This window comes from Astatotilapia calliptera, chromosome 10, assembly GCF_964374335.1.
Source record: "Astatotilapia calliptera chromosome 10, fAstCal68.1, whole genome shotgun sequence".
Lineage (NCBI taxonomy): Eukaryota > Metazoa > Chordata > Actinopteri > Cichliformes > Cichlidae > Astatotilapia > Astatotilapia calliptera.
Genome location: NC_137431.1, coordinates 13,572,702 through 13,586,121, shown reverse-complemented (window position 1 = coordinate 13,586,121; position 13,420 = coordinate 13,572,702). Strand labels below are relative to the sequence as shown.

Here is a 13,420-nt window from a genome sequence, read left to right as displayed (position 1 = left end):
ATATCATCCACAAGGCCACACAACAGCCTGGCTTTATTCAGTGGTGGGTTTTTTCTGTTAATAATAAAGACAATAAAAACAACTTACAATGGACAGAAGAATAAAAGAAAAAAACACCACTCATAGCAAAGAAACACAGACAAGTGGTCTAGTTATATTCAACACTCTGAGAATATTAAGCCATCTCTAAAAACCATTACTAAGCAAATATAGTTCAAAGAATAGGATCTCATCACAAATGACCAAACCTGAGACTAATGAAATCACAGACTTCCTCCAAAGGCAAGTCCAAAGAGACAACTAGCCAAATTTTTCTATGCAAGTGGAAGATGCAGAGCACTAAGTGAAACCTTACGAAGTGATACAAACAAGCGTTTACGTAACTTACTTCAAAAATCTTACAAGGTCAAGATTACTCTGCAGACGAGCCCCATTTGCCCTGCGTCTATCTTTTTCATGTAACTGGTGGTTAGAGCTGTCCCAAACTTAGAAGCAGAACACCTGAGCAGTTCAGACTCAGGTACACTGTAAAAAGCCCTGCCAGAATATCCCTTTTTCTGCTTCTCTCTTCTTTATGGATGCTCATTGACTGACATTTATTTATTTATTTTTTTGGCACATTCTCACTCTTTTTTTTTTTTTTTACCTGATTTTTGTTTCTAAGAAAAATGAGAGCCACATATGAGGATATTCATTTAAAATTTCAATAGAATAGTAGCAGTATAACGTCCTCATAAGTGGATCTCAGGCCATGTAGAGCAAAATTGAGTATTTTGGTCTAAATAACCCAAAATGTGATGTGCACACACCAGGTCCTGGGAGGATAAGCCATTTTTGGTATCGTTAGCCTAAGTCTATGTGTGGGCTCCATATTTCTTGTCGCATACTCTGAGCTGGGTTCTGACATATAAACATGTGTCTCACACTAATCTAGTTGTGCATTCAAGCAATGTACAAGAAACTTGCTTGTATTTAATCCCAATAAGCATTTTGGAACTCTGATCATGCAGCTTATTTCTCAGCAGTGACATGCTCGGCACCAACATGTGTCAATAAGGGGACCAGTGTGTAGTTATAAAGTTGACCAAACAACGTCGTTATCTAATCATGCCAGCGAGTGAACAACACAAGGCTTGTGTCTCTATAATTCCACAGGGTGAGTCACACATCCTTCCGCAGCCTATCCCATATCTTTTCTGTCACTGGTTTTCACTACACCTCCCACATCCTAACCTCCCTCCCACTGGCTGCTTTTTCTTCCCCAGTCACATTTAAGTGGAGCCTCTTTCGACAAGCAAGAATCATCTGAGCTCAAACTTTGCTACCAAGTTAGTAACTTTCTCCATCTGCAGACATGTGCACTGGAAAATGTTCCCGTTTTATTGCTGTTGCTCTGTACCCACTAGTAGTCATATCTATCATCTGTAACATCGTGCTGTTCTTCCCTGATGGGGACGTCACTTATGCCAAAGACGGACATATTACCGAGGAGGTGAAATACATGGGGGGACTCATTGGAGGGGGTGTAATGGTGAGTGGTCTTTTTTTTATTTTTCAGTCTGTTGCAGAAATTAAACATTTTTATTCTGTATATTTGCAAGGTTGAAAAGTCAGAATGCACTTGGTGCGCACTGCTTCTCAAAACACGAATGAAGGCTCATGTTTGCATGTTTACAGAGTCTTTTAAATATTCCACTAATATCCGACTGAATATTATGTCCTATCACCTCCTTTGTCCTTCTACAGGTGTTGCTACCAGCATTGTACATTCATTTAACTGGTAAACAGGGTTGCTGTGGAAATCGCTGTGGGGTGAGTCAGACATGAGTACAATAAGATGTTGCAAGTGGTCGATTAGGGAGGCTTGATTAAGTTTAATGATTAATGCATCATATGCAATCTTCACTGAAAGGAGATTTGAACTCTGCAAATTGTCAGTAAATAGTTAAAAATAACATCAGTAAGATCAGTGGAAATACAAATAGCTATTGACCTGAAATGTTAAAGTATATGCCACAAGGTCACTCCAATGTGTGTCATACAAACTGGCCCAAAGTGATGATTATTTTATAAAAATTCCTTGTATAGTTCAATCTTTATTTTCTCCACTTTTGTACTGAGGCTAAATTCAAGTGAAGCCAAAAAAAAGAAGCCAAATTTGCTGCAATTTGCAAGCCACAATAGCATGTCTTTTTAGGTTCCTAATTTACTTAGATGTCATCCTAATTTAATTAGACATCATGTTGTTTGCAGAGTCTCCTTTCTTGATCTCGAGAGAATGTTTAAAGGTTGAAGACACAGGAAAAGGCTCACTGAAATGTTTTTGGACTTAGTGGTACAGAAATGCATTTTAATAAAAAACAAAACTTCAAACGTACAGCAATCCAGCGAAGGCCTTTTTGTTGATAGAGTTAAGCTATGATTACATTGTAAAAATTAAGCCTGCAACAGAAATAGAAAAAGTGACTTAACACAGTACCAGCAAACCTGTTTTTGTTATGTTTGGTTTAGCCTGTACTTAATTTTAAGGAGATCTGTAGTCTATGGGAAAACTAAACAGAGTGCTTGTCCCTCCCTAAATGTTTCATTTATCAACAGGGGGGGGAGTTGTGTCTTTAAACTGTATCATGATTGCATTTGACCTTTATCATTTACTCTCTCTGCAGATGTTCTTATCAATTGCATTTGCTGCAGTGGGTGTGGCTGGAGGCCTGTACAGTTTAATTGTTGCAGCACTTGGTTTGCAGAATGGGCCTCTCTGCAAAACTGTACTGATCTGGACAACGCCTTTTAAAGAACTCACAGGGTAAAAAAAAAGCACAGGAGTGACTTCCTCGTGACACGTTTGATATGTTTCTTAATTCTTAGTCATTTATAAATCTCCTGTCTTGCACAGTGACAACAACTACCTGAAGAACGATAAATTGTGGAGCTTATGCACAGAGCCCAAGAACATTGTGCAGTTTAACCTTGGACTGTTCGGCACTCTGCTGGCCACAAGCTGCCTGCAGGTGATCCTCTGTGCCATACAGATGATCAACGGGCTCTTCGGCTGTCTGTGTGGAACCTGCAACAAAGAAGTGCTTTGAAACTGAGTTCGCCTTAAAAGAATAATAGGTGAAAATAATTACATCTCAAATGATTTGCTTCTCAGATTTATATAGAGAGACTTAACTTCTCTTATCTGTATACTTATTATTTATTCATTCCTTAATCTACAGACACTGAGAGTTCCTGACAATTGATGGGCGCCCCCTGCTGGATGAATGAGGATAAACCTCTTGTCTACATCTGCATAAAACATTCTCTTTGATTTTTTACTATTTAAAAAAAAAGAAGAACTTTTTTGTATTTCATGCTTCACATATTGCAGAAAATTTTAATTTACTGTTGTGCAATCTTTTTTTAGTAATAATAAATCCACGACATTAGAAATGAGTTATGCTAATTAGATGGCCAGTTTTATATAATCTGGCTTGAAACATTGCAGCTAAAGTTTTACTATGTTTTTTTTTAAAAAAATCTAAAAAGTATATCTTTTGAATAATTGTGTTTTACACCATTGATAGGTTTTAGTGGCTATTACTAATATTACATTAGTAGTGTACTATATTACTAATATCTTACTATAATTAATGTAATAACCTTCAGAGCAAAATAAAATACATGACAAATGTCTTTTTACTATTATAATAAATACCAGCCTTGATATACAAATATTTCAGTGTTATCTCAAATTGTTAGCCAGTCCTAGATAAAATGACACATAATCAGGCAGTTTTGGTTTCACTGACGTACATGAATAAATAAATAAAAAGGTTACACAAGAATTGAAAAAGATTAATGTTGGGGACTGGAGAATCACAGCAGAGAGTGGACACATAGCTGCCAATGATTCCATAATGAAAATATTAATTTAGTTGCTACACCAGGTTTTATGTAAGTTAAAATTAAATAGCATATGCCACTTTACTATTTTTACATAGTCTTTAACCTCCTAAGACCCGAACTCTTCCACGACATGCATTTTTAATTTCTCTTTGATATTTGGACTGATTGGGACCTGATGAATGTAAAAACAAAGAATTGCCAGATTTTTATTTTATTTATTTATTTTTTACCTATTTTTTGTTCCTAAGAAAAATGAGGATATTCGTTTAAAATTTCGATAGAACAGTAGCAGCATAATGTCCTCGTAAGTGGATATCAGGTCCTTGTAGAGCAAAATCGAGTATTTTGATCTAAATAACCCAAAATGTGATGTCCACATATGTGGACGCCAGGTCATAGGAGGTTAAGCAATGACCTACAAGTGGCGCATGTGAAGTGGATTGTTATGATTTTCAAACACCACCAGAGGGCGCTTTCATAAGAATTCTCCTCTCGAGGAGGGTAAGTAGACTAACATTTGAATTGCATTCATTTCAATTCAATTTTATTTATATAGCCCCAAATCATAACAACAGTCCCCTAATGGTTGTCATGACCACTAATCAACAACCATGACAAACTACACATTAATGATCAAGGAACTGATCTCACAGCCCATTGTTCTTTTAGTTAGCTAGTTTCAGTCATTGTACAAATGTACTGTTTATAAGATTGGGGAAACCTGCAGTCAGCTGAGACTGAAGAAGTCACTTGGATGAGTGACGAAACGTTTCTCCCACTGAACACGCTACATCCAGATGAACAGATTCAAATTTTGGAAGAAACTCCCACCAGAACCAGGTTCAGGGAAGGGCGGCCATCTGCTGTGACTGTCTGGGGTTGAGAAGAGGGAGAAAGGACAAAAGAAAGAGAAAGTCTATTTTCTCTATAAAGAATGTACAGTGTGGTTTATAATTGTAATGTGGACATGTTTAACCATAATGCACAGCCCCACATTGGATGAAAATCAAACACAATTCCCCTCCATGAATCGCCACCTTATCAAGGAGAGGTTTGTGCCCCCCAGTGATCCCAGGAGCGATGTTGTTCAGGGCAGTTTCCCCCTATTAGGGTTTCCCATGGGAGATTACCTGGCCCCTCACCTATGATCAAAGAGAAAACTGAATTAGAGAAAAATCAGAATCAGAATCAGAATCAGAATACTTTATTGATCCCTGGGGGAAATTATTTTTTGTTACAGTGCTCCATTTTAAACCAACATTAAGACAAGACAGACAATACGCTAACTAAGAATAGTACAATATATACATATATATACATACATACATACATAAGTCACTTATAAATAAATATTTGGAAAAGAAACATGTGTAGTTGTAGCAGCAAACAGTGTGTTAAGTGGATGCGTTGTACAGGGAGATGGCCACAGGCAGGAATGATTTCCTGTGTCGTTCAGTGGTGCTTTTCGGTAATCTCAGTCTCTCACTGAACGAGCTCCTGTGACTGACCAACATGTCATGGAGTGGGTGGGAGGTGTTATCCAACATTGTCTTTATCTTGGACAGCATCCGCCTCTCCGACACCACCTTGAGGGAGTCCAGCTCCATCCCCACAACATTGCTGGCCTTACGGATCAGTTTATTAAGTCTGTTGGCATCTGCGACCCTCAGCCTGCTCCCCCAGCATGCAACAGCATAGAGGATCGCACTGGCCACCACAGACTCATAGAAAATCCTCAGCATTTTCTGGCAGATGTTGAAGGACCTCAGTCGCCTCAAAAAATAGAGACGACTCTGGCCCTTCCTGTAAAGTGCTGTGGTGTTTTTAGCCCAGTCCAGTTTATTGTCAATGTGTACTCCAAGGTATTTATAGTCCTCCACAATGTCAACACTGACCCCCTGGATTGAAACAGGGGTCAAGTGTTTCCTGGTCTTCCTGAAGTCCACGATCAGTTCCTTGGTCTTTGCCACGTTGAGCTGCAGATGATTCTGCTCACACCACGTGACAAAGGAGTCGACCACAGCCCGGTACTCTGTCTCATCATCCCTGCTGATGCATCCAACCACCGCAGAGTCATCAGAAAACTTCTGAAGATGGCAGGTCTCTGTGCAGTGGCTGAAGTCTGTGGTGTAGAGGGTGAAGAGGAAGGGGGAGAGGACAGTCCCCTGTGGTGCCCCTGTGTTGCTAATCACCTTGTCAGACACACACTGTGGGAGACGTACATATTGTGGTCTTCCTGTCAGGTAATCAACAATCCAGGACACCAGAGAAGCATCCACCTGCATCGCTGCTAACTTATCACCCAGGAGGGTCGGCCTGATGGTGTTGAAAGCACTGGAAAAGTCAAAAAACATGACCCTCACAGTGCTCGCCGGCTGGTCCAGATGGGTGTAGACACGATTGAGCAGGTAGATGATGGCGTCCTCTGTTCCGAGACGAGGCTGATAAGCGAACTGAAGGGGATCCAGATGTGGTCTTACTATGGGTCGCAGCTGGTCCAGGATGAGCCTTTCCAGGGTCTTCATGATGTGGGAGGTCAGTGCCACGGGCCTGTAATCCTGGGGGTCACTGGGACGAGGCGTCTTTGGTACAGGGACGAGGCATGATGTCTTCCACATCACCGGGACCCTCTGCAGACTCAGACTCAGCATAAACAGTTTATGAAAGACTCCACACAGCTGGGGGGCACAGGCCTTGAGGACGAGGGGACTCACTCCGTCTGGTCCAGCAGACTTGCCTGAGTGAAGTCTCCTCATTTGCATCTCAACCTGGTATTGAGTGAAGGTGATGGGTGGGGGAGGGGTGTCAGGAATCTCACAGGAGGCAACATGTGAAGAGAGAGGCTGGCACAGTGGTGTGGCTCTGGATTCCAGGCTGACTGCAGGTGAGGTTGTGGGGGTGGGAGCAGACACTGTGGTGTCGAATCTATTGAAAAACAGATTCAACTCGTCGGCTCTATTCTCACCTCCCTCAGCTCCCCTGCTGTTGGTTGGCCTGAATCCAGTGATGGTCTTCATGCCCCTCCACACCTCTCTCATGCTGTTCTGCTGGAGTTTCCACTCCAGCTTCCTCCTGTAATTGTCCTTAGCCTCTCTGATCTTGTCCTTTAGTAACACCTGGACCTTCCTCACCTCCTCTTTGTTGCCCCCTCTGAAAGCCCTCTTCTTGTTGTTGAGGAGGGCTTTGATGTCCTTAGTCACCCACGGCTTGTTATTTGGGTAACAATGAACAGTCTGAGCTGGAACAATGGAGTCGGTGCAGAAAGTTATGTAGTCTGTGATACACTCAGTAAGCCCATTGATGTCCTCGGCGTGAGGCTCACAGAGTGTTTCCCAGTCGGTCACCTCGAAACAGCCCTGTAGTTCCGCTATTGCCTCCTCTGACCACCTCCTAACAGTCCTGGTGGTCACAGGTTCCCTCCTCACAATTGGCACATAGCGGGGGGTGAGGTGAATCAGGTGGACGATCTGATTTCCTCGTGTCAGCATTGTTCCCACATCATCATAATTAATGTTGTTCCAGGTTCAACATTGCAAGTGACCAATCACCTTCTTGTGACGTCATTCCTTTGCGACTTCGAAATACCCGCCTTCGAGTATTTCGAAATACAAGTGAAGAAGCGAAAAACCGCCGCCTGTCCGCCGAATTTGAAGTCAATTTAGGATACTTTCCTTTAATAAACGGTAAGCATTATACATATGTTCCTCACTTGGCTTGCTGTTTGTTTGCTAGCGATAGGCTACTTGACAACAGCATTAGCTAACCAGTGTTCTCTAGACCAGCGTTCCCCAACTTTTTGGGTGTTTCGTGGCCCGGGGGTTGGGTCAGGCAAAATTGCAGTAGCTTCCCTGATCATTTTACAAACATAAGTGAAGAGAATCTGGACTAAAATGCCTAGACTTATGGTTGTGTGCTGAATCTATGAATCAAACTATCACCTGGAAACATAATTAACTGGTCCATAGCTGTGAAACTGGACATGAGTTCTTGATTCTATGGAGATTAACAGTAATCCAGAAATTTACAAATTTGTCCTGGTACATCGCGTAAATGTTGTCTCAGGGACATCGCGTAAATGTTGTCCCTGAGACATCGCGTAAATGTTGTCCCTGGGACATCGCGTAAATGTTGTCCCTGAGACATCGCGTAAATGTTGTCCCTGGGACATCGCGTAAATGTTGTCCCTGAGACATCGCGTAAATGTTGTCCCTGGGACATCGCGTAAATGTTGTCCCTGAGACATCGCGTAAATGTTGTCCCTGGGACATCGCGTAAATGTTGTCCCTGGGACATCGCGTAAATGTTGTCCCTGAGACATCGCGTAAATGTTGTCCCTGGGACATCGCGTAAATGTTGTCCCTGGGACATCGCGTAAATGTTGTCCCTGAGACATCGCGTAAATGTTGTCCCTGGGACATCGCGTAAATGTTGTCCCTGGGACATCGCGTAAATGTTGTCCCTGAGACATCGCGTAAATGTTGTCCCTGGGACATCGCGTAAATGTTGTCCCTGGGACATCGCGTAAATGTTGTCCCTGGAACATCGTGTAGAAGTTGCCCTGGGACATCGTGTAGAAGTTGCCCTGGGACATCGTGTAGATGTTGTCCCTGGGACATCATGTTAAAGTTGCCAGAGACATACCATATGAAAGTTTAGCTTCTTTTAGCCCCTGTTTGTTTTATATTATTTTATATATATATATATTTTTTTAATATTATATTTAATATTTACATTGTATTGCAAAAAACCCCAAAACAAGTTAAAATGAATTAATGAATATTGACTAATTAAACCTTCGTTATTTTTCCACCAGAAATGGACGACATAATTAGAAGAAGTGTTCTGAATGACGAAAAAAAAAAAGAACTGGAAAAGACACACAACTTTGTGTGCATGTGTCACAATGCCAGGAGGACCCATTCAGTGTTGTGTTAGAAAAATTGAACTCATTAACCCTTCATGGACATTATAAATGTTTAAATGTTGCCTCAGGTAAAGACAGGAAAAGAGACTATTACAAATTCAACTGCATCAGAGCTGGGGAAAAAAGTCGAAACAGCTACAGAGCAGTGGGCTGTAAGGCCTATGTTTCATTTAAAGTACTCAAATGTTGGAAAGACCACACAGTCATCGTGCAGCGTACATATGATAAGCATGATGGGCATGATCCTTCGGACCCAAAAGACGCACATTTCAACAATATTTCCAGTGATTTGAGGAGGAAGATTGAGGAACTGCTTTCCCTTGGAACTAAGCCAGCCATCATACTAACCGAATGTCATAAATGGGCCAAAGAACATGGACACAGAGATCTTCACAACAGAGAGCATTTTGTCACACCACGTGACATTGACAGTGTTAGAACCTGCATGATGAGGAAGAAGCACTTTAACTGTGGAGACAGTCAATGTGTACATACCTTACTTAATGGAAAACATCAAGAACATGTTCTCTTCTATCAACCATACACATCTGACCAAGAACTAATGATTGTTTTGCAGACACCTGTAATGAAATCAAACATGGAGAACTATGCAAAACAGTTAGTATTTGTTGACACCACGCACTGCGTTAACCAGTATTCATTTCCCTTATTCACACTTGTTGTAAGAGATGATCATGGGCATGGAGTCCCTGTGGCCTATGCTATTGTCAGCAACGAAAGTCAGAAAACCCTGGAAACTGTTCTTGGAATAGTTTGTGAGCATTTCCCAACTTCCCCGAGGTAAATAATACATTGACAGCTATTAATTTTGAAATAATTCCTTTTCAAAAAAGTTATAACATGCCAGAATCTAATGCTATAGCTGCAGCATGGGCTGCAAAAAACTTTCCTTTCCAGTTGTTAAAGTTATTCCTATAGGCTGTATGCAGTATTTTATATATCTACTTGTGAGTTGAAATGTTTAATTTGGCATTGAAGTGGTGCTTTGAGATAGCAAAAACATTTTCATACTGTTTAATCTCATTTAGTGTTTTCTTTTTTTCTGTAGAGCATTTATGGTTGACAAAGACTTTGCGGAAATAAATGCTTTGCAGAAGGTTTTTCCAGAGTCAGCTATCCTTCTATGCTGGTACCATGTCTTGCAGGTAAACCACATTGTTTTCTTTTCACGTTGTCTAAGATGCACCTGAAACACATTTTTACAACAGGGTCCTGTTGTTATGATTTGCCTCATTGTGATATTCACCTACTCAGGTTAATGAATATAAAGGGATAAAATGTTGAGTGACTATGTCCATCCATTTAAGACCACAGTGCACTCATCTTCTGGTGGCTGCTTCCCAAAGATCTTTTTGACATTTAAAAATATGTTTGCCTGGTTGATTTCTGTAATGCACAGGTCCTCTTGTCCAGTGAGTGACAAAGTTATTTTTGGACGTCAGCTTTCTTTTATGCTTTTTGTACAGCTGCTCCTCTGTCTCTCTCTCCAGATTAACTTTTTTTCTCTTACATTCACAGGCTGTTAATCGATGGCTTTCAAAATCAGAGTCCGGGGTCCATGGGCTTTCTAACACCCAAAAGAGAAATGAAATCATTTCTTTCTTTTGTAAGCTGAAAGCTTGCACATCTGTAAGTGTAATTTGTCTATTTCACATTTTGATTTCTTGATTACACTAAGAGCATAATAACTTTCAGTTGCTAAAAAAAGTTACAGAGAGATACAAAATAGATTTTTGAAACAATTTCTAAAACTGGCTTCTTATCTTGCTTATCAAAACAAGTACTTAAGCTGTGCAGAACATCATTGTGTCACCCACTGTGCAGTAGAACTTGTGAGTGGGATTCTTTCACAGACAGATGCTGAAACCAAATATGCTTATAGGTTTAGTGTTCCTTCTTAGCCATTGTAAGGGAAGAAATAATTGCTTCTTAATACAAAAACACGACATATTATTAATAACTTAAAATTCTTAATGTTATTCAATAAAAGGAAAAGGGCTTCAATACATAATATTAAAGATTTCAATAGGTCTGTTAAATGGATTGAAATATATTCTGTTGCATCCAATTCTCTTAGGAGGACGACTTTAAAGCCACATCAGCAGAGTTCTGCCAGACATTTAAGCAATACCCTTTGGTGTGCCAGTATTTTCAGAAGCACTGGGAAGGCATTGGCCACATGTGGTGTGACTACGGCCGTCGGTTCAGTCACGCTCGTTCTGAAACAAACAATGTGATTGAAAGGTATGATTTATTATTTTGACCTCATTCAATTGTATTGCTGAAAAAAAGATATTATGCTTTAATCCAAGAGGCTAAACTGAGTAGGTTCGTCATGTCATTGCCAGAACAAGTTTTAGGCAAATCCTTTAAATTCTAGCAGCGTTTTTTATGTTATCACAACAAAAAACAGAGTAGGTGGATTTGCCTAAATCAGCTAAACCGGCACAGAGCATTCCTTTATAAAAGACGTGTGCAATAGGTTTTCCAATTTTTTAAAAAATAATACAGTCTTGATTAAAACTTTAAATTCCTTCAATTACAGTTACTAATCATTTCAAATAACTGTTTTTCAGATTTTTCCACCGCCTGAAATACCAGTTTTTATCTGGCTACAAGAATAGGTGTCTGGATGATCTGATTGAAGTGCTCCTAGGGAAGGCCGACGACTACTTCTCAGTCATAAAAACCCTGCAAGATGTGGGCCGCATGAAAAACAGGTTTGCTGACACCTTGTCTCAAGTTTCAGACTCTGCTTCAAGACTGATGGAAAGTGGTTGGGCTCTTAAAATTACAGTCAAGAACAGCCATGGAGTTAATGCATATCAAGTCCCATCTGAGTCAAGAGAAGACATGGTGTATGATGTCTGCCCTGTTGAGTCCTACTGCAACTGTACATATGGCTTACGAGGACTTCTTTGCAAGCATCTAGTGTTACTTGCAAAATTAGCAGAGGCTGACAATGACATCTATCCAAACATGGAAACAGACCTTGGCAAGAATTGCAGTGAAAGAAAGGCATTACTTTGTACACTGTGAGGACTTGAAAGTGATAAAAATGCCAAGTTTGTTTGGAAATCTGTGTTTTTTTGCATCGGCTGAAACACTTCAGTGCACTTGTTGTACGTTCTCTCACTATAACACATGTGCTTGCCTGAAGGTGGCTTGTAGCCATTTTAAACAAATGAAAAACTCTCTGAAAAGTCCTCTATCAACTTTGAATGACACTCCTGTAGTTGAAAGCACAGACAAAAAATGCACAGAAGATGCAGTTTGAAAACTAAATGCTGTTTTAGACACAGTTAAACAGTGGGCATTCATTCCAGAGGGTATTACTGCAATGATAGATGAACTGCATACAAATGTCTTAAAAACAAAACAAGTAGGCAAAAGTATATGCCAGTACGAAATAAAGATGACAGATAATGCACGCAAAATTAGGCCATTGTATTCTAGCAAGAAACGTTCGGCCAGCATCGACATTCCAACAGTCTGAAAATGAATGTGAACAGTCGATAACCACTGAAAGAGAGACATCCTCTGGAGAAAATGAAAACCTTTTGGAATACAAAACAAAAAAGAGAAGAGTTAAAGCTAAGTATATGCACAAGTAGACTTTTGTGTGACATTTCAAAGGGACTGCATCCATTACTTCTGTTTATTGAAACCTAAAGCTGAATAGCTGTCTTAACTTTCTGCCAAGGAACAGATGAAAAGAAATTGTTTGGTCTCTCAAGCAGTTGTTATTTATGTGTGTTATTCATTACTTTGGCTTGGTTGCTGTTTTTGATACAAATTCATCTGTGCCCATTGTAATATTTTCATATGTTACTATTTTTATATTGCTATGCATTATAAATAAAGGATTACTTATTACTATTAAAGGTCTGCATTTGTAATTGTTGGTATTATTTATAAAATATGCGCTCTTAAGTTTTTTGCTCCATAAAACGATACCTGTCACTTTTTGGACATAGAGTATCAGCTGTTGAGAATCCTGGCTCATACAAAATAGAAGTAAAAGGTTTCAACATCCAGCCTTTTTATGATTAAATACAAAGTGTAATAACAGAGTTATTGGGGTGTGATTTTGTTAATAGTTAGTCTTAAGTATAAGTTTAAGAGTAATGAGTAAGAAAATATAGCCAGAATAATGGAATGAGACTAACACCTGACCTCACACTGAGATTTGGTATGAAGTGGCATGTTTGTGCTAATGCTGACATTGGGGCTCAGAGTTCCTCTGTGTGTATATATTTGTGAACGTTAACTTGGCTAATGTCCAAGGGTTTGACTGCTTTCCTGTTGGATTGTATCACAAAGAACAGGGATAAGAGCACCAGTGGCCGTGCACACCCTCATCTCTCTCCTTCACCCAATCATTAGTGTTGGAAACCGGCATTAGCTCAGAGTAGATTAGACTTCAGTATAGTGCAAGTGATTTGATTTTATGATTATTTGATTCAGTTTTTTCTGTGTTCAAGCTCAATTACTTTAATAAAATATGTTGAATTCAAACAAATAAATAAACAAATAAACTGTGGACATTACCCTTTTAAACCTTTCTGAAACAAGACAGGTAAA

At 39.9% G+C, this 13,420-nt stretch overlaps 2 protein-coding genes across 4 annotated transcripts; both read left to right on the top strand.

Moving 5' to 3' along the window:
- Nucleotides 1-1,244: 1,244 nt before the first annotated feature.
- LOC113030291 (transmembrane 4 L6 family member 5-like) lies at nucleotides 1,245-3,717 on the top strand. Its single transcript, XM_026181603.2, has 5 exons — nucleotides 1,245-1,531; nucleotides 1,747-1,812; nucleotides 2,667-2,806; nucleotides 2,897-3,117; nucleotides 3,222-3,717. Exons 1-4 carry the CDS (start codon nucleotides 1,355-1,357, stop codon nucleotides 3,087-3,089), a joined length of 576 nt encoding a protein of 191 aa, XP_026037388.1. The 5' UTR covers nucleotides 1,245-1,354; the 3' UTR covers nucleotides 3,090-3,117; nucleotides 3,222-3,717.
- A 3,716-nt stretch (nucleotides 3,718-7,433) lies between these two features.
- LOC113018147 (uncharacterized) lies at nucleotides 7,434-12,724 on the top strand. Of its 3 annotated transcripts, XM_080307063.1 has the most exons (6): nucleotides 7,434-7,574; nucleotides 8,705-9,616; nucleotides 9,885-9,981; nucleotides 10,355-10,465; nucleotides 10,914-11,080; nucleotides 11,413-12,724. In XM_080307063.1, exons 2-6 carry the CDS (start codon nucleotides 9,261-9,263, stop codon nucleotides 11,873-11,875), a joined length of 1,194 nt encoding a protein of 397 aa, XP_080163189.1. In that variant the 5' UTR covers nucleotides 7,434-7,574; nucleotides 8,705-9,260; the 3' UTR covers nucleotides 11,876-12,724. The 3 variants fall into 3 exon arrangements, with proteins under 3 accessions (XP_080163189.1, XP_080163190.1, XP_080163191.1); XM_080307064.1 differs by lacking the exon at nucleotides 8,705-9,616 and having other exon boundaries at nucleotides 7,466-7,574; XM_080307065.1 differs by lacking the exons at nucleotides 7,434-7,574; nucleotides 8,705-9,616 and adding an exon at nucleotides 9,635-9,783.
- Nucleotides 12,725-13,420: the final 696 nt, after the last annotated feature.

Coding starts and splice junctions, on each gene's coding strand:
- LOC113018147 (XM_080307063.1), top strand. CDS start 9,261: ATGATGAGGAAGAAGCACTTTAACTGTGGAGACAGTCAATGTGTACAT. Junction 10,466..10,913: donor AGCTGAAAGCTTGCACATCT/GTAAGTGTAATT, acceptor CAATTCTCTTAG/GAGGACGACTTTAAAGCCAC. Junction 11,081..11,412: donor ACAAACAATGTGATTGAAAG/GTATGATTTATT, acceptor ACTGTTTTTCAG/ATTTTTCCACCGCCTGAAAT.
- LOC113030291 (XM_026181603.2), top strand. CDS start 1,355: ATGTGCACTGGAAAATGTTCCCGTTTTATTGCTGTTGCTCTGTACCCA. Junction 1,813..2,666: donor GCTGTGGAAATCGCTGTGGG/GTGAGTCAGACA, acceptor CTCTCTCTGCAG/ATGTTCTTATCAATTGCATT. Junction 2,807..2,896: donor CCTTTTAAAGAACTCACAGG/GTAAAAAAAAAG, acceptor TGTCTTGCACAG/TGACAACAACTACCTGAAGA.